Source organism: Camelina sativa, chromosome 11 (assembly GCF_030686135.1).
Source record: "Camelina sativa cultivar CO46 ecotype springtype chromosome 11, ASM3068613v1".
Classification (NCBI taxonomy): Eukaryota; Viridiplantae; Streptophyta; class Magnoliopsida; order Brassicales; family Brassicaceae; genus Camelina; species Camelina sativa.
In genome coordinates, this window is record NC_141890.1 from 10772350 (window position 1) to 10799344 (window position 26995).

The window sequence follows — 26995 nt, forward strand, 5'->3', positions numbered from 1 at the left end:
TTAAAAAATCATAAACAACACATCGGAATCATGATTATGAATAAGTAATCACTCATTAGTCTATCTCTTATCTCTCGTGCGTGTTGAGTTGTGAGTTGTGTGACTTATCTTATGTGTAACATATACTATATAAATAAAAAAGGGGGCACCAACCCATTTATTAGAAAACATCGTCACATTTCATAAATAAAAGTAAAAATAAAAAGCCCTCTCTCCTTTCTTTCAGTTTCGACATTCCCCAGAATCTCTCTTCCCTTTTTGTCTCCAACCCCCCCAAAAAAATAAAAACCTTAATAAACCTTTCTTCTTCTTCAAACAGAGCGCACAACAGAGACGTTCCCACTCTGTCTTAATCTCTCCTCTGTTTCAATTCCACAGTAGGTTTCTTTATATGTTCTCTAATCATTACACGTTTTGTTATATGGGTGTTTACGATGGAAACAAATATCTTTCAGATTTTCTCATTATGCATTTCGAATTATTATTATTTTTTTTATTGAGGGTAGATATTCTCTCTTGGATAGGTTTTATCTTCATGAATTGCTTTGAGTATTTTTTATCTTTAATGCAAGAAGGTTTGGTTTGCCTAATCTAAGTTAAGTAGAATATTATTATTAATAGTATATTTTAATTTCAGTGATTTATTTTCTTCTTTGAAAGGTATACATTAGACAGTGTTAGGTAGGATTTAGTTTATGTGACCAACCCATGCGTTTTTAGCTGTAAACCTTAACGTTAGGTTGATACATTGGTTTATATAAAAAGTTGAAAGTCTCCATTTATCTTATACTAACTAACTTTTCACGTCATGCTTGCAATCTATGCACGTCGACACGTTACATGTGGACATATTTACAAGTTCAACAACTAGGAAAAACTCTAGTGTTTATCTCTTTCTTGACTATTATTTTGAATATATATATATATATATATATATATATATATAGAAGTAGTTATTATTTATTTGTGTTAGCAACATATAGCTTTATGCATACCCCAAACTAACCAATATTCCAACTTTTGATTCTCCTGCACCAGTGCAACGCATGCACTCATACTATTATTAAATTTGGCAAACAATAACTAATGACTATTTTATGATTCGATTTTATTTGTCTCGCCAAATAAAGAAAAAGGAATCATTATTCATTTTTAAAAAAATTAAAGCTTTGTGGTATGGCATTTTGATGAGTTGTAGGTTCAAGCACGCCGGAAAAGCCGAACACCGTGGGGACCATAGATCATGCAGGCACGGCCACAACCGCAGCCACTGCAGCTGTTTCAGCCTCGCCGCTTCATCAAATCACCATAACTACGGCTGCTACTGCCGCCGGAAATATGATCACCGACCAAAATAGAGAAAGAAGGTTCGGTTTCTCGAGGAAATCGAGTTTTAAACGCTCTCACACTTCTTGGATGCTTGATCCAAAGAAAATCGTCCTCTTGTTTGCAACTTTGTAAGTATATATACTACAACATTTTCTTTAATCTCATCATGATTTACCTATTTTTAATAAACTTATGAAAACTAAAGAGTTAAAAAATGTAAGACTCAAAATGCATAGATCTATTAACTAATTACTTGAAAATAAACCAATCTTTATTTTATAGCAATTATTATCTTGTTACATTCAAATGTTAGGATTGCATATGTAAATCAATTAATTAATTTATTGAGTCAGTGTTGGTGTTATCACGAAGATCTTACCATATTGCCAATAATAATTTTATCATTATATTAGAAATTCTGCATTACTAGTTTAATACGTATCAATATATTAAATTATCATATAAGTCGTGCACGACATGCTACTGAAAGTCGAAAGTATCTATCAGATCATTTAATACGTAAAGTTGTTTTCCACGTAATATATTGATGTAGTGTTAAACTTCATTTTTTGTGACAGGTCAAGCATGGGATCAATCTTGTTAATCATATTTACACTCTCGATCAGCAAGTCTAATCCCGGAGATATGCCTCTAGACTAAATAGTAAATACAAGAAAGAGCATATATATATTATCGACCGACCTAAAGTTTGTGGCTGTAGAACATGCCAGAATCTCACCGACCTACTACATTTGAGGAGATGTATCAGAGCTCAGAACATTACAAAAACATTATGAGCAGGGTAAGGTTGTGTGACAATAATAGTTTTATTTTGTATGATTTTTTATTAAAAGAAAATATGACCCCAAAAAAAAAAGTAAGAGAGAGAAAGTGGGAAGTGGGCGCACACGAGATCATATGGCAAAGAAAAGCTTAAGACAAGAGTTTATGACTATTGTGACAAAGACAGAGAATCGTTTCTTCTGTTCTTTTAAATTCTTTTTTTCTTTCTTTCTGTTTCTAAAATTTTATTTTTCGAGTATGTGTTTTGATTTCGTTGTATTTCTTTGTGTATATATCAGTTGTCGTGAGCCATTTTTGTTTTTGGTTAATTTTTTCCAAATATATAGAGAATTATTATATGAGTCGTGTTATATATGACATTTTCTAATAAATCTTTCATTTTGATAGAAGTTAACTAGATCAATATTCTCGGTTAGGAGAGCTAATAATTCCATAACAGCTCCATTTCGAGAGTCATTCATAAACAACTGGATTTATAATATTATATCACATTTGTTTTCTATATTCAGGTACTTAAAGATTTTCTGGTTAGTTATTACTACTTTTTTGAAAGACTAGAAAAAATCAAACTTGGGTTACATATTGTCATATGGACCATATTAGCAAATAGAGAACCTACACTAGCGTGGGGGAATAAATGTAACCACATGCTATTCACCTAAGCTATTACCATATTTAGGTTTCACAAGTGTTTGTATGATAAAGTACATCACCACACTATCATCGGCTAAATTGCAGAATGTATTAGGGGCCATGCCAATGTTAGCTTAAGCATGAAGTCAACTTAAGAAGTAGGAAAAGCCTTATCCAAACCGAGTTATGGTTAAGACATAAGGACTATGTATGTTAGGAGCTATCTAACATAAGGTTTTCCTAATAGGATTAGGACAAAGGTTTTTCTATATAAGGAGATGTCTACTTGTGACATAACTTATGATTTAAGAGAGAGAGATTGAGAGAGCTTAAGTTTTGAGATAATTTTCTTAAGCAATAAAGAAAATGTGTTCTTTAATTTGATCTTAAGTTCTTAAATCAAGCTTTAAAACAATATTTGGTATCAGAGCGAGGATTGAAACAATGACGAAGAATGAAGAAGTTGAGACTACTTCGAGCAAGCAAAAGGACGGAGGAGGTCCATCCTCAATCAAGTGTTCGATGTTGACTGCAAGCAACTACACCGTTTGGGCTATGCGGATGAAGATCCTACTGAAAGTGAACAAAGTATGGGATGTCATAGAGACAGAGGATGATGATGCTAGCTTAAACGATATGGCGATGGCTCTACTGTTCCAATCTATCTCCGAATCTCTTATTCTTCAAGTCGGCGAACTTGATAGCGCAAAGAAGGTTTGGGAAGCCATCAAAACAAGACATGTTGGAGCAGAACGAGTCAGAGAGGCTAGATTACCAACACTGATGGCAGAATTCGACCGACTTAAGATGAAGGATGCAGAGTCTATTGATGTTTTTGTTGGGAAGCTATCTGAGATTTCTTCAAAGTCAGCTGCTCTAGGAGAAGATATTGAGGAACCCAAAATTGTTAAAAAATTTCTTAAGAGTCTTCCTCGTAAGAAATATATCCATATTGTTGCATCACTTGAGCAAGTATTGGATCTTAACAAAACAAGCTTTGAGGACATTGTGGGTCGCTTAAAAACATATGAGGAACGAATCGCTGAGGAAGAGGAGGCACAAGAAGATCAAAGCAAGTTAATGTATGCCAACTCAGAGTCTCAAGCTCCACCTGCAAACCGTGACTTCAATGGTGGATACTATGGAGGGTATCGAGGTAGAGGTCGCGGAGGTCGTTTCAGAGGAAGAGGTCGTGGAAGATTTGCAAGCGGAACAAGGGATCTATCTGAGATAGAATGTTTTCGGTGTGATAAATTTGGACACTATGCTTCGAAGTGTCCAGATCGCTTACTCAAACTGCAGGAAACACAGGAGAATGACACAAAGGACACTGAGGATGCGGATGAACTCATGTTACATGAGGTAGTTTACTTGAATGAGCAGAAGGTGGTACCAAGTAAGTATGAAGTCAGCAAAGAAGAAGATAACACTTGGTATCTAGACAATGGGGCTAGCAACCACATGACTGGGAATCAAAGATACTTCTCTGTTTTGGACAACACCATCACTGGAAAAGTAAAATTTGGTGATGACTCACGCATAGACATAAAAGGCAAAGGATCTATCGAACTTATTGACATGAATGGTGAGGCAAGGACAATGAGCAATGTTTACTACATTCTGGGTCTGAAGAGCAACATAATTAGCCTTGGACAGGCTACTGAAGCTGGCTGTGACGTAAGGATGAGAGGAGAAAATCTTATCATGAATGATCGTAATGGGAAATTGCTTGTCAAAGCATCAAGGTCAAGGAATCGGTTATATAAGGTTTGTATGAGGATAAAGGATACTGTCTGCTTGAGCTTAACAACAATAAGTGATTCTAGTAAGTGGCATGCACGCCTAGGACATATCAATCACGAAACCATGTAAACGATGATGCAGAGAGAGCTTGTTGTCGGAACACCTCACTTAAAGTTTGAAAAGGAAATTTGTGACTCTTGTCTTCTAGGCAAACAGACTAGACAGGTGTTCCTAAAAGCATCTTCATACCGAGCTTCAAGAGTTTTAGAACTTGTTCATGGTGACTTGTGTGGTCCTATCACACCAAGCACAACTGCTGGGAATAGATACGTTTTTGTGCTCATAGACGACTATTCAAGATATATGTGGACGCTACTGCTGAAAGAAAAGGGCGATGCTTTCAACAAGTTTAAGAAATTTAAGGCTGTGGTAGAACAAGAGTCGGGAGAGAAGATCACAACCTTCAGGACATACAGGGGAGGAGAGTTCGTCTCACATGAATTTGATTCTTTTTGTGCCACTTCAGGGATAAAACGGCATCTTACAGCTCCATACACACCACAACAGAATGGCGTTGTTGAGAGAAGAAATAGGACTTTATTAGAAATGACCAGAAGCATCATGAAGCACATGAATGTCCCAAGCTACTTGTGGGGAGAAGCAATTAGACATTCAACATATTTGCTAAACAGAGTAGCCACTAGAGCAGTCAAGGATAGAACTCCTTACGAAGTTTTACGCTCTAAGAAGCCTAATGTCAGTCATCTTCGTATCTTCGGTTGTATTGGATACGAGAGAGTAGACACGCCACACTTAAGGAAGTTGGATGATCGATCACGCAGGCTGGTGCATTTAGGGACAGAACCAGGGACAAAAGCGTACAGGTTGCTGGATCCTCAAACACGCAAGATAGTGGTAAGTCGCGATGTTGTTTTTGATGAAACTAGAGGATGGAATTGGAATCATGACAGTTCTGAAACATGCGGAGCAGGTTTTACAATCCACTTTGGAGAATTTGGAAACAGAGGGATTGATCCGGTTAATAACCAGGAGAGTAATACTGGAGGATATGCAACACAAAATCCTGACACAGAGATCAAAACAGAGGATGTTATTATCGAAGATCAGGAGATTGCAGAATCAGATACTGATGACAATGGAGGTGAAGCTGAGAATGGTGAAGAAGATTCCACTAATGGTCAAGGACAGCTTGTCTTAAGAAGATCAGGGAGAGTGGTGTCAAAACCAAAATACCTGAATGATTATGTGTTACTTGCTGAACTGGAAGCAGAGAGGTTGCTGATGTGTCTAGACAACGAGCCGAGGGACTTTAATGAGGCTAAAGACAATAAGGACTGGTTGCAGGCTTGCAAAGACGAAATGTACTCTATTACTAAGAATCGGACTTGGGATCTTGTTGAGCTTCCACATGGAGCAAAGTCTATAGGTCTAAAATGGGTCTTTAAGCTCAAGAGAAACTCTGATGGCACTATAAACAAATACAAAGCTAGGCTTGTGGCCAAAGGTTATGTGCAGAGATATGGGATAGACTTTGAAGATGTGTTTGCCCCAGTTGCGAGAATCGAAACTATCCGTCTACTCATTAGCCTTGCTGCATCTAGGGGTTGGGAGATACACCATCTCGACGTTAAAATAGCATTTCTCAATGGTGTATTGAAGGAGACGGTATACGTTTCACAACCAGAGGGTTTCGTGATAGAAGGGAGTGAAAACAAAGTCTACAAGCTCCACAAGGCACTGTACGGCTTGAGACAGGCTCCAAGAGCATGGAACGAAAAACTTAACGAAGTTCTTAAAGAGTTGCAGTTCAGAAAATGTTCAAAGGAGCCGTCAGTGTATCGAAAGAAGGTGAGTAATGAGGTTCTTCTTGTTGCAGTGTATGTTGATGACATATTTGTTTCTGGAACGAGTCTTAGGATCATAGAAAGTTTCAAGAAAGAGATGGCGTTGAAGTTCGAGATGAGTGATTTGGGAAAATTGACTTACTATCTTGGGATAGAAGTTTCTCAAACAGAAGAAGGGATAACTCTGAATCAAGAACGATATGCGTTGAAAATTCTACAAGAAGCTGGAATGATTGACTGTAATCCGACACAAACACCAATGGAGGAAGGTTTAAGGTTATCAAAAGCGCTAAAGGAAAGGGACATTGATGGAACAAGTTACAGAAGAGTCATAGGATCTCTGAGATATCTGTTACATACACGACCCGATTTGTCATATTGTGTAGGTGTACTGAGCCGTTATATGCAACATCCAAAGGAGTCACACGGAGCAGCCATGAAACATTGCCTGAGATATCTGAAAGGTACAACTACTCTCGGTTTGGTTTTCAGGAGATCATTGTCATCTGGTACGAAGCTTGTTGGGTACAGTGACAGTAGTCACAATGTAGACCCGGATGATGGTAGGAGCACAACAGGACATGTTTTTTATCTTGGTGGTAGCTTGATCACATGGTGCTCTCAAAAACAAGATACAGTGGCTCTGTCGTCCTGCGAAGCAGAGTTCATGGCCGCGACCGAGGCAGCAAGACAAGCGATTTGGCTTCAAGAACTCCTCAGTGAAATCAACGAGTTACCATGCTAACGGGTGGTCATTCGTATAGACAACCAGTCTGCAATTGCTCTTACAAAGAATCCCGTTTTTCATGGCCGGAGTAAACATATTCACACAAGGTACCATTTCATTCGTGAATGTGTTGAGAACGGACAAGTCGAAGTTGAGCATGTTCCTGGGGAAGAACAGAGGGCTGACATCTTAACAAAAGCTTTGGGAAGAGTCAAGTACAAGGAAATGAGGCATCTCATTGGTGTGGAAGAAATGAGCAAGAAGGACTTCAAGCTTAGAAGGGAGATTGTTGGCTTAAGCATGAAGTCAACTTAAGAAGTAGGAAAAGCCTTATCCAAACCGAGTTATGGTTAAGATATAAGGACTATGTATGTTAGGAGCTATCTAACATAAGGTTTTCCTAGTAGGATTAGGACAAAGGTTTTTCTATATAAGGAGATGTCTACTTGTGACATAACTTATGATTTAAGAGAGAGAGAGATTGAGAGAGCTTAAGTTTTGAGATAATTTTCTTAAGCAATAAAGAAAAGGTGTTCTTTGATTTGATCTTAAGTTCTTAAATCAAGCTTTAAAACAATAGCCAATATACATTATATAACTCGTTTTGAATTTTGCTGCTATATCAACTAAAGCTGCCACATGGTTTTAAAAAAAGTTTGATGTTGAAATATTGCCAAACATGTCCAAAACTCCCATAAAAGCATGTGGTGTAGATTCTAGAGTATGAATTGTGGTATGCATTTGGGGAATAGATCATTGAAGACTTGCAGCTGTTGATCACAATATAGGTGGTACAAAAATTAGAGTTGTTTTAGAAGAAATTTTATTTATATATAGTACGATTTAGTCGCTTTGTTGTTGTCTCTTTCAGTTTTAACTATGAAGTCTATAATCGTATCATTGCTCAAACCACACCTAGCTACATATTCTTTACTAACCAGCAGACTGCTCAAACTAAGCCGTTGCAATTGCTTCTAGTATTCATATCACTAATATTAATCTCTAACATAGTAACATTCATATAATCCAGTGCGTCACATGTCATGTAGCGGCCAGTGAGAACCGTAGGCATGCTTTTTGATACTTTATATGCGGGAAAAAAAAAATCACTCAATTCTCTCCAACTTGGGCTAGCATATAAATTCAATATTTGTATGGATTTTAGCTTTGACCCAATAATATGGTCATGTAACTAAAAACTAAAAAAGGTGGTGATTATATTGGGCTTAACAAAAGAGTTTTGATCAACTTATATTTTCTCTATATATTCATCATCCACATTAATTTAAATCCTCTTCCAATAAATAATTAGTAGCTTTTAGAGATGCGAGGCATTGCTCGATTGCTTTGTCTCTCGTCGTAAAGCCTCAAAATCACTGCCGCAGTTTCCTCAATCGCACTCTCTGTCACTTCTGCAAAACAAAACAACTCATAAAAATTCAAAAACATATTATCAAAATGTTATTAAACTTTTCATCATATATAATAATCCTCTTACCAATCACTGGCCATGTAGGATTGTCTGCAAAGATTCTCTTGGCAAGCTCAAGCTCTTCTTTAACAGAACCCAACTCAGAATACTTAGTCTTATAACTCGAACCAAGTCCAAGACTCTTGGCTCTAGCCTCTCTTATGCCTTGCAACACGACCGGATTAATCATCAGGCCAAAAACCTTTCTAGGGTCGATCTCAAACAGAGTCTTGGGAAGTTCCACACCGTTCACGATCGGTACATTAGACACTTTGTAACCCTTTTGAGCTAAGTAAGTCGAGAGTGGTGTCTTTCCTGTCCTAGAGACACCAACAAGAACAATGTCTGCTTTCTCAAGATTCTCAGGCAAGGCACCGTCGTCGTGTTTGATAGTGAATTCGATTGCTTCGATTCTTTTGAAGTAGTCTTCGTTGAGAGATGAGTGTGTGACGCTACGTGAGATACCGGAAGGATTAGTGCCTAAGTGAGAAGAGATTGAGTCTGTGATTGGTCCGAGGATGTCTAGTGATGGGATACACCATAGCTTACAAGCTCTCATTGCTGCTTCTGCCATTGATGGATCAGCTAATGTGTAGATTACCATTGCTCCTTCACTCGCTGCTTGCTTTATGATCTCCATTAACTTCTCTCCATCTTCAATCTTCAAAATAAAAAATTACAAATAGATTCAATTTCGGTTTATAGTAAACCGAATCGATTGTGGTTCGGTTAAGAAGAAAACCGAATTAATTTATGTAAGTACCATTAAAATAACAACATCTTCAGCTATAATAGGAGAACGTATTCGATCGGTTTGAAGTTCGGTTTTTTTAAATTCGGATCGGTTTAGCTGAAAATTTAAATATTGAGACAAGGGAGAGGGTAAAAGTCGAGTGTACCCCTGAGAAGAGATGTGTGTTAACGGGACAGCCACGGTCGACCAAGCAGTAATCGAATTGGCCCAAAGCAGCGTTAACGGCGTGTTCCGCCGTCCATCCAGTTCCATCAGAGACTATGTAAATCGACTTTGCCGCCGTCATATCCGTCTCGTTATCTCCGTTAGTTGATAATGATGATGACACGTCGCTGTCCACTTGTGTGGTCGAAACATCAGACCGATTCGAACTTTCGATCGGACGCATCGGACCGGTCGTGCTGTCTGAACCATTGTTAATCGTACGGTCCAGCTTCGCTCCGGACCTTAAGGTTCGTGCTCTGTTCCAGCGATTCAGCTGGGAACTGAACTTTCGAGGCTTCCGTTCCGAGCCAGGTTCGGATGTGTTTAAGGAAACCGAATCCGAACCTACAGGTTTGGAATTTGAGTTGAGACTGGACGAGATGATCGGTGGTGGACGTCCCTGCAACTTCATCGCCGAGAGAAGAGCCATTTCTTTACTTTTTTTATTTTATTTTATTTCTAACAATTTATCGTGACCCTTCCTTCGCTTGATAATATCTTCTCGAATTTATTGGAAATTTGGTAACATATAGTTTTTGTCGAATTTTATTTTAGTTTCTTTTTTTTCTTTTTTCTTATTTCGTGTTTTTTGCGCGAAGCTCGAATTGGTTAAACCAACTTTTTACAAATTCTCGGTTTAATCTTTAGATTATATATACTTGGTATATATATTCTTAATCGGATTGAATAGTACTGTCTAATGTACGATACAACTTCGATTTCAGAATTCAGATTTCAGTTTTATCGCATATAAAAATTACTCAACCGAATTAAGCTCCGGTTTATTTTTTTTTAAAAACCGGTTTTCAAATCGATTTTGATTGAATTGATAATTAATTAGGCAGGAACAAAATATTTTTTGAGAAATAAAAATCAAAACAAAAAAAATTACTAACAAATCATAAAAGCTAATAAAATTTGGGTATATATATATATATATATATATTAATAGAGATGATTAAGGAACCTAGGGAGACCAACTTTAAAACCAAGCTTCTTAACATCTTCTTGAACTTGTTGTCTGAATTCTCTGAAGCTGAAGTTTCTGTAAGTAGGGCAATCACTTGAACACTCTATAACGGAGTCGTATGATGGACATAAAAAATACGCCGCTGAGAATCTCTCCACCTTCGGATTCGTCATCACACGGTGTTCCACACTTTTGTACATGCCATTGCTCCATGCCTAAATAAAAACATAATTACAATTAGAGATATGGGAAAAAAACAAATGAAAACTAAGTTGTAAGCTCCGGGTAACTCTTAACTTAGTCTTAGTTACCTGAAATAAGTCACCAATATTGATGATGAGAGCTCTAGGGTTCGGTTTAACGGCGATCCATCTATTGTCTTTGATGAGTTGGAGTCCACCGACTTGATCTTGATACAAGATTGTGAGGAAATCACTGTCCGTGTGTGGCATTAACCCGTACACCTCCGATGGTTTCGGACAAGGTGGATAACGGTTCATCCTTAGATAACATGTATTTCTCACACAGTTTTCTTTGAAGTAATTTGCTTTACGTCCTGATTTTTCTGCAAGAACCTCTGCCAATAGATATGCTAGAGCCTCCGATTCCGAAGCAAATTTCTCCATTATTGAGCTGTGATACCAAAGGTAAAAAGTTATGACATGATCCATAAATGTGAGATTAAATGTAAAATAGGTTCACAGAAAAGTCATTCTTATATGAAAAAAATAAATCATTAAAATTATGTAAGTTATATAGTATTTTTTTAAAGATGTCGTATGATTATGTGATTTAATGGTAGAAAATAGTAGAAACCACAACTTTAATTTGTTAGCTATCGTTCAAAAATATCGTGTAAAGGATGTACGTTCAGGTGCATGTTACATGACACAAACAGAGACCGGTGAAGAAGAAAACGGGGTGAATTTCATATGTAAAGAGGTAAAATGGCAGGAAGTTTGTGAGTCATGTGATGTGAGTTATAATGGACAATGGTCCCAAGAGAGTAAAACAAGACGAGAAGAGAAGGAAAAATAATGGGTATGTATGCACCAGGTTGGGAGGAGAGGTACGTGTACGTGTCCAATCCATTGCTTCTCTCTATGATAGAGATATCTCCTACCTGTTAGGAACATGGGACCCTTTTCTAATTTTGAGTCTTCTATATTATTTATCTTTTTGGACACTGTGGGTATATGTATCCATGTTTATATCATCTTTGATCATTTGAAGTTTAAATGATGAATTCTAATTCGTTTAATCTGTGGGATTAGATCGGTCGAGAAATGTTTTGCTTTGCTTTGTTTTGTTTTGTTTTGTTTTGTTTTATGAGATTATGAATCAAAAGTTCATCTTCTTTTTTTAATAAAGTAAAAAAAAATCATATATGGAGGTTCCAACGTATATTATTAGGAGCTCTAAATGAAGAAAACTTAAGTTTATTTCTCTTTTTCAAAATAAGTATTAGACTCTTATTGTCAACTGATCATGTGGGTGCTTTAGCTTAAATTTTGCATTTAATTAGCAATCAAATGGCTATAAAGATTCTAAACCAATTATTTGTATAGTTTATGGATCATTGTGAAACCATACATAAACAAGTAATTCTGATCTATATAATAGCTCATGGAATATACTTTCCTAATATATTTTCTTAAATGTGGTTATGCACGGTATAAATACGTACACACACATGTATATTGAATTGGGGTGTTATAATTAATATAATTTTAGATTTTATTGTCAAATTGCCACTAATAGTGACTTATCAAGAGACGCCAACTATGAAAAGTAGCAACGGTATGTGGTCACACATAGACTCACACACACAAGCTGAAACAATATAATGCATAAGATGTGTAAGATAACCACATGCATGCAAAATTGCAAAATACATGTACTGATGTACATATGTAAGAATGTGTACAGATTCCAGCACACATTAGTACACACTGATCACAAGATTATTTATATACGTGTGTATATTGTCTATAGAGCTAGCCTGGCATGTTCGAGTACATCTTCTTCCCTTCTATTATCCCTCTTTGCTAAAGAGACAGTTTTCTCGTGACTCTTCCTTTCTTTTCTCATCATGTAGTACTTTAATATTGTATTATACACAAGTGTGTACTATGTGTTTCTAGATCGTACCTAATTAACGTTTCTAAAGGTTTTGACTATCTACATTTGAAAAAAAAAATATGTAAAACATCTTAATTGAACACACTTAAGGAAAAAATAAGAATGTTAATTAACAAGTCAACATCGACGGAAAAGAGAAAATAATCTCACTGGACAGAGAAAAACGTTATAACTAGGATATTGCAAAAGTAAAATGGTAGTTGATTTCAGTTATATATATAGACGTGTTGAAAATTTGAAATCTTTCGAAGTGTAATGTTTGTAGTATTATTTTAAAATAAACTTATGTCTTCTAATGAGTTGGTTGGTGATTCTTTTCTTTTTTTGGAACCATGATGTTGGTTTATGGTTTTCGATTATTTCTCCCGACAAAAACCGACCAAAATCAGTTGGTCTGAATCCCGTTTTTAATTGATAAAAATCTGACAACAATTTGTAAATAAAGATAAAATATATATTTTTGAATATAGCAATACAAATAAAAAGGGTTTAGTGTCTTAATAAAATCACCCCCAGCCGAATAAATCTTAAAATTCTGTTTTCTAGCATGTTAAAGAATTTGAAGTTGACGAAATCCTACGTATACGAACCAAAGTATTAATATCAACATTAGAGCTAGCTAGAGTTGAGTTAAGTAACTATGTTAGATTATTCTTTAGCAAAAAGAATTTATGTCAAGATTATTTTATATATAATTCAAATACATAATACTTTTTTTTGGAAGTCTTAATACATAATATTTATTCATTGTATTTCACATGCCAACTTGCTATCTAAAAATTAGACTTATTCAGAAATAGTATAAAAACTGGAAAAACATTGAAACGCATGAGAGATGGAGAATAAAGCTTTGACCCAATGGCCAACAACTTTAATTTTCTATCATTTTTTATTATTATTTTTTGAAATTTTTATTCATTATAAGTATCCAAAACTATTAATTAAATATAGATGACAACACTCTATTATATGCTTCAAAGCTACCATATTCTAAATTAAAAACTGTGTTTGTCTCCCATGTTCCTAATCTTTGACTATTAAATGTCTGCAAATTGTTACTTATAGTCAAAACACTTGACATTAATTAAGATTATAACTATAATTCATCATCAATCATCGAAACAGTAGGTTAGTATAATCTAACTGAAATAGAACTTAAAACAAAAAGGTTAAGTTGCATTTTAATTTCCATCTTGTTATTGGGATTATTCTGCAATTAATCTGCACATATCTTTTCAATAGTTTACATATTAAATTATAAAGAATAATTAAATTAATTCCAAGTAAAATTTTAAACTGATAACAATATTTGTGTACCTGAGAATAGTGAGGTCCTTGTTGTCTGAAATATCTGTCATGGGAACATGAAAAGCTTCTGACCAAGAAAGCTGCCGGAGACAAGTGGCTGACGGCGTTCCCCACCGGTAACTCCCGGCGGAGAATTTCTCCGACTTACTTTTCTTGCCAAAAGGCTCTCTAAAAACCCTAACTTGCTCTTGTCTCATCTTCTCTAACACGTCCATTGACATTCCATGGTTTATCACTTGAAAAAATCCCCACTCCCTTGAAGCTCTCGCAATATCTTCCTTACATTTCTCTCTATCCTTCTCGGCTCCATCGATGAGACGGCTGACGTCAATCACCGGAAGCTCCACCTCTTCGACGACGGCCGTGACAGAGAAGCTTATGGATATATCGGGAATATTTTGTCCTGTGTTTGTGATCTGATTATACAAAAGGGTGTTGTATATTTCGTTGAGTGGTGGATCCATGAGAATAATTACTTAGAGAGATCAACGAAGAAGAAGAAGAAGAAGAAGAAGAAGAAGAAGAAGAAGAAGAAGAAGAAGAAGAATTAAGAAGAAGAGTGAGAGTTTGAGAAAATTATGGGAAGTGAAGGTTATCAAAATACGTGTTGTGATGAGAGACACAATTCTTACATTTATATAGACGTCCACCGATATGCATATGCATATATACATTCGAGTGCAATTTGTTTACATTTTGATTTTTAGTATACCATGTTGATGATAAATATATAAAAATAAAAAAATAAATATTGTTTGCCGCCCGTCGACATTGCTAATTACTCACCACTAATTATATTCATTAAGTGAGTAATCATCATTTGTATATTTATTTTATCTGCTTGTATATTAACCACATTCTTTTGCAACGTCTAAATGAGTAAAATTTTGGGTTAAAAAATATAATATTTTGAGTAGCAATAATAGTTGGAAAGTGGATAGTTTACTAATCCAAATAGAAATATATATATACTTTTAAGATGGTAATCTAATTTTCGACGAAAAAAAAAAAAGATCGTAATCTAATTTTATTTTTCCAGTATCATAATTTATATGTCATATATTTGTAACAGATATAGAATTTTAAATACAAAAACCTAGGAAAAATACGATATGGGTAATGTGTATATATGTATATATATATGGTGGACAAGATACGATAATGGGGATTAATGAATTTGGTATTATTAGAATAAATTAAGTTGGGGCTGTCTTGGAGAACATGATGTTGTTTCATATTCAAAGGTTTGAATATTTGCTTGTCTGGACACCGTCCTTTGTTTCTCATGTTTTTTCACTTTCTTCTATGTTGTACTGTTTTATTTATATATTTCTTATGATTATTTCTTAATTATTGTAATCAATTACTATTAAAGTATTAATCAGAAAACTAGCTAATCAGTGATTTCTGCTCCGTTGGATAAGAACCAAGTTATATAAAAACATTATGCTGCGTTAATTAATAATTAGTACGTCATGTATTATTTTTAAAGGCGGTAGTAAAATAAGAGAACTTATTATGGAAGCAAAGAGACACGACGACTTTTACTTTCCTTTCTCATCTATACCGCACTGTAAATTAATTGCAACGGACTACAGCTTTACTTACAGTTACATAATTATTTATTTATTTCACTGAGATAATTGGTTCTTTGTATAAAATATTTATCTTGGATCCTAAGTCTGGACATAAAATCCGAACCGTATCCAAACCGAAATAAGCGGATTAAAACCAAACTGATATTAAGGAAATAACCGATTCTTAGCTTTCATTATTTTGGATATTGGATATTATCCGATCCGAACCGATATCCAATAGATATCCGAACATAACTGAACATATAAGAAATAGTTTAATATTCCAATTGATATGCCTCATATCCTTTATGTATTTGTATGGTTCCATGAGAACCTTGTCATTTACTTAATTTCTATCTTTTTTGTTTTAATATTATATTATTATGGTTATTTGGGTACAATAAGATTAAAAAATATTAGAATAAAAACATGGTCCAATGACTTTTGATTTAATTTTGGTTATCCACAATCATATCCAAACCGATCCGAAATCCGAATTATCCAAACCAAAACCGCTCCGAAATTTATAAATACCTGAATGGATGTTAGAGTCAATATCCAAAAAATCCAAAATCTGAAAAATCCAAACCGAATCCGATCCGATATCCGAACGCCCAGGCCTACGCCCAAGCTTCACACCAAAATAATTTATTCTATACAAACCAGAATCCAAAACATCAAAAAAATATTTATAATGCAAGATATAAAATTATTGTAACAGATCAATATTTTGTTGCCAACAATGGAATTACTACGAAAGCTCCACAAATCTTATAATGTTGCTAATTAGGCGTTGTAAGTTCATAATTTTGGCATAGATGTGGTAATTTTAGCTATAAATCAATTCATTGTTAATTTGTTGTATTAATGTGACAATTTTTTTGCAGCAAATTTGTTGTTGAATTACAACGTGTATTTGCAATTCTAAATTATCGTAAATCAACGCTACATCCAATTATAGCAAATACAATTGCATATTGACCTTACCAATTTTGTGGTTGCCAAAAAAAAAAGAACTTACCAATTTGTAAAATATGCTTGCTACAAATTTGATGGGACGATAAACAAAACAAAATGTATTGCAAAACAAGTGTCACATAACAATTTTACTATAATTTTATTTTCCATATATGTTATTTAACTACAACATATATTCATATTGAATATTATTATTAAATAAATATTACAAGAAAATAAGAATATATTAACCAACTAAATGTTGCAATCTTTACCGGTTATAACAATAAATATTTACAATCATGACACTAAATAAAACAAAATAAAATTTCTTAATTGCGTTTCTCGAAGAAATGTATGATGGATCTTGTAATTGTTTCTTCCTTTGTTTTGTTTTTCTTGAATGGCTTAATCTTCAATGTATGCATCTCCCATCTTCTATTTTTTCTTTCTACAATCAACGTAAAAAAATTATAAAAATTGTTAGAAGCAAATTTAAATAAATAAAATAATATTTTTTACACACAAATTTTGTTTGGACTTGGCCTAAGCATCATTGAAATATATAATCCTTTTCATCTGAAAATTTGACCATCAAACTCTATATATTCAGGTAAAAATCTATCTAAAATAACAAAAAAAATTAAAAACTAAAAAAACTTTTAAACTGAATGTAAAATATAAAATATTTTTCTTTCATCTTTATTAATTAATCAAGAATAGCCAATCCAAAAAAAAAACAACTCATAGGAAAGTAGCAAAGTGAAACACAGAAAACACTGTAAAACAAAAAGGCAAACCGGAGAAACAATACCTTCGGAACGTGTGATACTATCTGAGACTTTAAAAATATACACTTTGAGACTTTTTCTCAATTACCTTCATTGAGAAACTTACAAAATTGACGAAAGTCTATAAACTGTAATACAGTCTATAAACTGTAAACTGTATTTTCATTTAAACCAAAACCCAAAAACAAAAATCATATGCTCGCACCTATGTCTCTTTTACTAAGTGACCAATTTTCACAGTTTTTCTAGAAAATAAGTGTTTTTTAATTTTATTTTATTGAAAGTAAGTGTTACCAAACTGTTACTAAAATGTGACAAATATAGTTGCAAAAATGTTATAATGTTCTTGTTAAACAACCATATTCCACAATCATTGAATGTTTCTTACAAATTTTGCTAGATATTTTTATATGTTGAAAAAATATTGCAAAGTGGTAATGAAAATTTTTGTGACGATTTTGCAAGAAATTTGTAATAAAATTGTGATATATATATCTATCATTGCAAAACTATTGTGAAATTTGTTGCAAAATTATTACAAAAATGAATATTGCAAAATTTATGTTGCAATTTTAGGTTTTTCTTGTAGTGCATACACTAAAAGTTGTAAACAGTTTACCTTTTTACGTATCTTTGACAAACACAGTAAATGCATGCAATTATATACAAAATGTAAAATATAAAAATATGTTGCATTTCCTTTTTCCGATTTTGATATCTTTAAGAAAAGTTACATTATTGGCTTTTAAAACTTTTAACAAAAAGAAAAATCGAAAAACTCATCGGCTTTTGGATAAAAATATAGGATTTGTTAGTTTTTTTAGTATATTTTAGAAACATAATTAGGAAAGTAGTAATGTAAGATAGAGGTAGCAAGAGATAATAAAGTGTGAGGTAGCAAGAGATAATAAAGTGTGTGAGACATAGTGATTGAAGGAATATTACAAGAAGGACATTGAGAATTATGGAGAAGAAAGAGGAGAGAGAGAGAGGGAGGAGAGTGGTTATGTGGGCTTACATGTTTTTTTTTTACTTCTTTATTATATTTCATACAATTTAAAAACAAAAATATTGGCTAATTAAAATTTGTTTTCTAAAACTTTTCAGATATATAAAAATCTATGTTTTTTTTCTTTACAATTTGATATGCATCTTGTTTGATTATTTTATTTGATAATGTTAAATACTTTTTACAAATTTTGTATCCGTACAACTTATTAATTGTACAAATGGTTGTACACATTATTAAGTGTACAGATGTCTGTACACATTATCAATTGTACAGATCTAATTTGTTTAACATGTATATTTAATATGTGTACAGACATCTGTACACTTAATAAGGTGTATAGACATCTGTACACTTAAAATAGTGTACGGATAATATAATATATTTAAAAAATATTAAACAAAATTCATATCAAATTGTAAAGAAAAAAATATAGATTTTTTTTTGTATCTAAGAAGTTTTCTAAAAAAAATTATATTAACAATTATTTGAAAAATCAATAAAATGAGAGAAAAGGGAGTAATGGCATGAGATGTAATTAACTAGGATATTGGATGGCAAAAAAGGCTGTTGAATTAGCTGAATAGTGGTCAACATGGATTTTTCTAATTGTAAACAGTGTTCGAAAAAGCGTTTTAGGCATCCGCCTCCGCCCCACCTAGACGCTAGGCACTATAGCACCGTCTAGACGACCGTTTTAACCGTCTAAAACTGTAGTATCATCATTTTAGTATGTTTTTAAAATTTTAATTGCACAAATTTAAAATTTATAAGGTTTATTTCTATAAACATAATTATAAATATTTAATATGTTATTTAAAATGAATTGAAATAATGTTTTTATCTATTTTTTTTGTTTTTGATTTAATATTTTTCTTATTCTTATATACATTTTGCAAAATTTATGTATGATATATTATATATATAATAGTTTATAGTGTAAACGCCTAAACTATCTAGAATTGCCTAAATTCCGATTAAGCGTTTTAGGCACTAGGCGTTGGATCATCGACTAACTAACACCTAGCGCTTTCTTGAACACTGATTGTAGATAATGAATGTACTACTTTGCAAATTAAGTTTGGAAAACGTATGTTTTTTTCTATTAGCTCAAAGATATATAGGATGCACCGACCAAGGATATAAATATAGTAAAGAAGTGTAAATAATCTACGAAAATAGTAATGGATAACTCAAAGCGTTTTACAGATCATATAATATTTTCTTTGTCAATGCGTTTACAGATATCATATCGCCGTAAATGTTGCTTTGCTAACATAGTACTAACATTTATCCCCAAAAAATGTGTGTTTCAAGTTCAACTACACTAAGAGAATGTAAAAGAGATAAGATCGTGCGTGGAACATATCAACATGTTCCGGCTCTGCTCCAAATGCTGAGACACAAAGTTGAATTTATTTTCACTTGTTTTTCCTTTTGAATTCTATTGTCACCAATATTTATTGAAAATTCTATTGTAATCAATATTTTTGTACATTTGTACTGCATATATGCATTTTTTCAACTCGTACTTTTAACTAATCAGCAACAACACCATCTCATTTTTCCTATTCTGCAACTTGTGGCTAACATAGACATTTAAACTGTACTAATTAGAATTTTTATAGATAGCCTTCAAATATTAATTTGAGTTCTTATCCAAAAAACTTCTGGCCGGTCATAAAAAGAGTCTTGAACAAATAGCTCGCTGCTCAGTGCGCTTCCATCCATTCGCAGCCAAAACGAAACGCGCCTAAGGGATTACCGACGCTTCTTTTTCTTTGTCCTCGCCGCTTTGTTTATTATTCAAGTTTGAAAGAAAACGTGGATAATTCGAGAAAGTGATGATTTAACTAAGCCTAGGAAGGCACTTTACTGATTAGTCCACATATCATACTCAGTATTATTACTTGATGACTTTTTTAGTGTTTTCTTGTGGGTTCTTTTCTCTCGCTTTATCCTAATCCTACCATATTCCTTTTTGTGAACTTTCTATTATACGTATAGTATGACGTATACAGCTACGTAACAAACACTATATTATGTGTAATTTTTATTTGTTGTCGATAACTCTATTAGGTGTAAATTATACATCGCTTGAGATAATTAAGGGTGTCAAAATGAACAAATCCGCTCACCTAAACTCAATCTATCAGGATTCAGGAGTTTGTGCATCTTATGAAGTAGCTTAGCTGAGTAAATTTATTATATAAATTTTTTTTATTAACTCACACACATATAATCTAAATCATGAGCTAATACTATATATTAGTTTGCGAGTTAATCTAAATCTAAACATAATATAAAATATTAACTTAACCAGTTAAATAAATAAGAAGGATATCGTTAGATTCACCTGCCTTCAAGTTTTACCAATTAGGTATCAAGTTTTACCAATTACAACTACAATTTGTTTTTTTACTCACAAATTACCACAAATGCTTTTAATTTTTTCCTTTGAACTTTTTTTTTGTCAGAACATCCGACCGACAAAAGCTATATCAAGTTATCAACTAACGTGTTAAGACTGTTTATCACATACAGTAAGTACTTACTTTCACGAATCACGATCATAAATAACTTCATTATTTTTTTCAGCGAATGAACTTGCTTGAATGAAACAAGGCTAGATATCATCTTTTACTTATAATTAAATACCAAAATTTTCTGAGTTCGATTAAAAAAAATCTAGTCTAATTGCCACATTAAGTGATATATTAATTTTTTTTAACACAGTGGCGTCGAGCAATTACCCAAATTCTAAAAGGACCACTTGATATTATTTTTAATTGACAACTCTAGAGGGTCAACAGTAGGCCATCTGAATCGATCTCGCGACTTCTCAACTGGGCCTCCAATTAAATAATGTGATGTGTTTTTTGCTCTAGTTTAATGTTTAAATTTATCGATGTGTTCTGTACAATTATATGTATGTTCTTAATGACTATCAGAAACATTATCGCAATGATCAACCACAGCTATTAATTAGTATCAACTTAAAAAGAATACAAGTAGATTATAATTTTAAATATTTTTAGCATATTTTGTTGTTTGTAGTAATTTTTTGGTGACCTCACCGTATATTATCATTTACCAATGTTACGTTATATAGATGGTAATAATATTAGCATAATATATCATTCTGAGCATCGCTATATACCGTAACAAGTAATAACCAACCAAAGTTTATATATTTTTGGGAGTATTTGAACGTTTACCGTTAGGTCGTTAAACCTACATGCCAACAATATGATACATATTAATTCTTCATTAAAAATGATAGATAGAGTAAGAACTAATACAAAATAAAATTAACAAACGATTCTTTTTAACAACTCTTTTTTTTATTTTTATTTTTTAAAATGGTTTGGAGGTAATGAACACTGACCGTTCGATTGTAAAATATGCTTGGCAAAATGGACCTTGCGAAATATAAATACGTTGACCACCGTGTAATCAATTATAATTGACCCTTACAACTCGTTACTATCACAAAGGTTGGACCATAAATCTCTATTCATCCCTTTTTCCTATTAGATGAAAATTTATATATTCCTGGTTTTCACACGTGTATTCATTTTGTTTAGCATTTAGTTTTTGCTGTGAGTAAGTTCGTTTTTAACATAATACTATACAGTATCAAGAGATACGTACGTATATATAACAGTTAATTAGTTAAGAAAAATTATATGCAAATTTGACTAATTGTCACTACGATTTTGATTATGTTTTGATTTTGTGGATACCTTAATTAATAATATACTTATATTTCATAAATCATGAAAAATTGTTTGGATTTTGGTCCAAGATTATTAACTGTTTTAAAAATCCCCTATGGTAAAAATATTGTTTTACTTTTACTTTGATACTATGATGACAAGTCTGAAAGATTTACTCAGCTTGCTTGTAAATATAGAGTCTAACAAAATTGCATAAGTAAACCGCAAACTTCGATCGACACCAATACGGTAAACTAAGCCTAAGAAAGATGTGTTATATATTTTCACATCTAAAGACGTACGCAAGAAAAGCAACATGACCTTGTTCTAGTAGAAATCAATCTTTAATTTTAGAAATACCAAAAAACTGTTGACTTTGCAACTACTTTTTCTCAATGTATATATATATATATATTTTTTCTGTTAATTTATATAAATGTGGTTGAAGGAAAATGAGTTGTCGGAAATCTAATTGATAAACAGTCCAATCGTTCGCAATGATAATGTTGATGTAACGCAAAGAATCTTGCATGTAGGCTCTACCACTTTTAATATTAAATAAGTATGTATTTGCATGGTAGCTCAACTATTCATCACTCATCTCTACAAAAATCATCCTTAGGCAGTGAATGGCGACGGTGAAAAAGCGGTTTTGGATTTCTTTTTGTCAAAAAACGTATTATAGTCACCAATCATGCTTTTAAAAACAAATAAGCGTTTTTCGAAAAGAAAAAAAACAAAAATAATTTGCGGTTTTGTCCAGATTATAAGGTGAACCGTCTTTTAAAAAATCCATAGCCTTTACCCAGCGGGTTTTGAAACCACATCAAATAATACAGTTTTTTTTATTTCTTTTTCAATTTTTAAATAATATATAGGCTATGAATGGCTGCTGGTTTTTAATTGGTTTTTAGATTTTGGTTTTTAGCTTTTGGATTTTGGTTTTTGATTTTTTTAGTTTTTGATTTTTGCTGTAGATTTTAGTTTTTGCAAAATCTTGAATGGTGACTTGATTAGTTTTTGGTTTTTATGTATAATAATTATTTTAAAAATAATAAAATAATGATTATAATTTTTATTAAAAAAATAAAAAAATACAATGATGCAGAAAAAAAACATACGTTTATTGCATATAGAAAACACATTACTGCAAAATTACTATCATCATCATCGAGAACTCCATAATGAAATTAGAATAAATATATATTAGAAAAAGAAAAAAAGAAAAAAAGAAAAAGTCACGTTGAAAAACCCACAAAATGTGGTTTTTAGATTTTATGAACAAATGGCTAAAATCTTCCAAAATCTGGTTTTCCTAAATACTAGGAAATCTACTTTTCTTAAAATCGTGAATGGCATAGAAAGTTGATTTTACAGAATCTAAAGCCAAAAACTGCACCAAAATCAGGTGCCATTCAAGGCCATATCAAATAAAAAAATAAAAAAACAAAAATAAAAGAAAAAGCCATTTTTTTTTATCTTTCTTCTTTAGTATTTGTACTTCTCACTCTTTCACTAACATGTAACATTTTTTAAACACTATTATATAACACTTGATTTATATTAACACAAAGAATACATATGTTAAAAAATAGATTTTATATTATTATGATTAATATAAATGATTATAAATTCAGTTTCTATATTAACAAATAATTTTATAACATGTGGTTTAAATTTAAAAAACAAAGTGAATGTTAGTAATGATAAAGTAAATAATATTATTGTTAATGCTACTTAATTATCATAGTGATCATTAAAAATAAAATAAAAAAATTAAATAAATTTTGATTTTTTATACATAAAATTTACATGATTAAGTAAAATTCAATTTTGGTTTTTGTACTTCATATATAATAGATGAAAATTTTATTTCATTAACAATAATAATCAATTTAAATCAATAATAATCTATGATATATTTTATGATATATATGCTTATATTTTATCTATAATATGTATTTTGCTATTTTGTAGGCATTTAAGGTTTGTATATGTATAAAGATTTATTTATTTATACCAAACAAAATAAAATATATAATCTTATTAATTAGTATTAAAATAAAATGAAAACCGCACTGCAAATAATTTTTCACCAGTCAAACATTATTTTGTACCGCTTATTTTGAAATAACCGCACTTGTCCCGCAAATACATTTGTCCCGCACGTACCGCAGTTGAACCATACCGCACTAGCAAAAGTTTTGTCCCGCACTATTAAATCCGCGGTTATCATAATTGTTTTCAGATACGACGCATATTTTCCCGGCGCAGAAATATATATATATATATATATATATATATATATATATATATTGAATATTTCCATCAAGAATATTAGAATTGACGGAGCCTTAGTGGAAATTGTGACACTCAAAGAATGGAAAATATTATTTCATTATAACTAAATAGTTTTTTCCCTGTTTATATAGCAGTTAGGATTTAGTAAAAACATAAAAAAAATTGATTGCTAACATGAAAATAAAAAATAATTGTTCAAATAATTTGCTATCAATAAAAAATCTAGACGATAAAAAAAAACATGAAAATAAAAAATATAGGGATCTTAGGCGCAGAACCTCTTAATTATTCAAAAAAATATATATAAATCAAATTTTCTACATAATGTTTTTAAAGTATATGATTTTATATCAAACTATCACTATACTGCATATGTACTTTTATTTTATTTTCTATGATGTGTATATACTATATATAATTTTTTTTATCATTAATAACTCTCATACACCTTTTTTGAAAAAGAATTTAGACTGACACAACGGTGATACAAGTATGAATCATTAGTTTATCCATGTCTATATTAATAAGTGATATCCGACGTTAAGAAAATCTTTAGTCACAATTTCTTGAAATAACGATAGACTGAAAAATGGACTTGTTCCTTAAAGGTTACCATTCTAACATTTCTTTTATATTTACTAGCACTCATACTCCCGTGATGTCGCAGGGAAAGTATTTTAGAAAACAATAAATAAAATTTAAAATTCAAAATTATACATTATCAAATCATTTGAATATAAAAAAATAGTTTGAATACATAAAAATTAAACATAAACTATTACTAAAAACATAATCATCAAAATGAAAGCTTATAATAAAAAATATTATATAGTTAGACGTAACTTTACAAAAAAAATATTGTTTAAAGTATCATAAATATAAAGTTTTTTATGAAGAATTATTGTAAAGCTACAATTGATAAAATCATTATGACAAAGTGATCTTAACTGGGAATATTGAACTAATGGTTGTAATGAGTAAATATAATTTTCTATTAAATAATTATAACTAAAAACAAAATAATATAAATTTTAAATATTAAAATAATTTTTAACGAAAATTACGATAAATAGACGCAACACAACAACAAATATTCTATATTAAGTTTTATTAAATTTCTATATTGCTATAATTATTTCTAAAATTTTAGTTAGATTATAGAATAACGTTGAATATTAGATATTAATATTCAAATTATTTAGATTAAACATAAAACGAAAAATTTGTTTCAACGAACAATGATTTGTTAGTTATTGATGAAAAGACAAATATATAGAAAGTTCAAAAGACATGACTATTTAAATAGACACACCTATTATAACGAAAAGTTGTGATAAAAAAATATGAATAAAATATAGTGAAAAGACACAACTCTAAAATGAACAAATACAACTGTTTGAGTTTTAAAAAAGGAATAAAAACAATTTTCTTACAAAATAATACTAAGCAAAGTCGCAACTGTTGTGCATATTTATTCAGGTTGTTATTCTTATTTTTAAACAGTAAACTATTTTTTAAACAAAAAGTTACAGTAAAAATAGTTGCAACTATAAATTCTATATTAAGTTGTATTAAATTTCTCTACTGCTATAATCATTTCTAAAATTTTAGTTAGATTATAGAATAACGCTGAATATTAGATATTAATATTCAATTATTTAGAGTCAAAATAAAATGGAAAATTTTGTTTCAACGAACTTGTTATTTACTGATGAAAAGACAAATATAAAGAGAGTTCAAAAGACATTACTATTTATATAGACACACCTATTATACCGAAAAATTATGATGAAAAAATATAAATAAAATATAGTGAAAGACACAACTTTACAATGAACAGATACAATCGTTTGGATTTTAAAAAAAGTATGAAAAGGTGCTACGAAAAATCGCAAATGTTGTGTCTGCATTTGATTTCACCTAATAATCTGCTTTTAAATAGAAGACATATTTATTACCATATTAAGAAGTCAAATTTAAAAACTCACTATATAATCCATCTAACTCTTGAAAAAAAAAACTCTAGTTATTTTCATGAAATTTTTATATTTAAAATTAACTAAAAGTTGTAAATTAGATTTATCATTCCAAAAATCTTTTGTTAAATCAAGAATAGAAGGAATATTTTTACTTTTAAAATAATGAATGCCAGAGAATAATTTAGAAAAGTGTAAATATTGTTGATATTGAAATTTTATATTATTTTGTGTCATGGCAAAAAAAATTAAAACAGTTCAAAAAGACAAATATATCTAGATTTTAAAAGATACGAATATTCGAATAAACACAACTCTACAATGAACAGTTGCAACTTTACAAAAAAAACTGTTATAATGAACAATCGCAACTTTTTGTAAAACACACAATTTAATTTTTCTATAGATTTTTTAAAAAATATCCAAAAGATACGGTTGAAAAAACACACTTTTGGTGGCATTTATTTAGATTGCTATTATATACAGACATTAAATTTTATATTTAAAATTAACTAAAATTTGTATATTAGATTCATCATTCTAAAAATCTTTTCTTAAATCAAGAATTGGAAGAGTTTCTTTACTTTAAAAAGAATGAATGCTAGAGAATAATTTAGAAAACTGTAAAGACTGTTGATATCAAAATTTTATATTATTTTGTATCATGGCAAAAAAATAAAAACAGTTCAAACATATAGATTTCAAAAGATACGAA

At 31.4% G+C, this 26995-nt stretch overlaps 4 protein-coding genes across 4 annotated transcripts; 2 read left to right on the top strand and 2 right to left on the bottom strand.

Moving 5' to 3' along the window:
* Positions 1–202: 202 nt before the first annotated feature.
* On the top strand, positions 203–2522 carry LOC147933834 (uncharacterized; the record flags this gene model as incomplete). The annotated part of the gene is made up of 3 exons (XM_087472348.1): positions 203–377; positions 1199–1457; positions 1908–2522. Coding segments are annotated over 3 exons (516 nt in total), but the record flags the coding sequence as incomplete, so codon positions are not given.
* Positions 2523–3210: 688 nt separating this feature from the next.
* LOC147933835 (uncharacterized) lies at positions 3211–4638 on the top strand. The gene has a single exon (XM_087472349.1). It carries the CDS (start codon positions 3211–3213, stop codon positions 4636–4638), a length of 1428 nt encoding a protein of 475 aa, XP_087328475.1.
* A 3663-nt stretch (positions 4639–8301) lies between these two features.
* Positions 8302–10121, bottom strand: LOC104722939 (pyruvate, phosphate dikinase regulatory protein 1, chloroplastic). The gene is made up of 3 exons (XM_010441201.3): positions 9472–10121; positions 8600–9233; positions 8302–8513 (listed from the first exon to the last, which is right to left on the bottom strand). Exons 1-3 carry the CDS (start codon positions 9958–9960, stop codon positions 8410–8412), a joined length of 1227 nt encoding a protein of 408 aa, XP_010439503.2. The 5' UTR covers positions 9961–10121; the 3' UTR covers positions 8302–8409.
* Positions 10122–10333: 212 nt separating this feature from the next.
* On the bottom strand, positions 10334–14577 carry LOC104727877 (gibberellin 2-beta-dioxygenase 8). The gene is made up of 3 exons (XM_087473895.1): positions 13960–14577; positions 10812–11133; positions 10334–10715 (listed from the first exon to the last, which is right to left on the bottom strand). Exons 1-3 carry the CDS (start codon positions 14412–14414, stop codon positions 10476–10478), a joined length of 1017 nt encoding a protein of 338 aa, XP_087330021.1. The 5' UTR covers positions 14415–14577; the 3' UTR covers positions 10334–10475.
* Positions 14578–26995: the final 12418 nt, after the last annotated feature.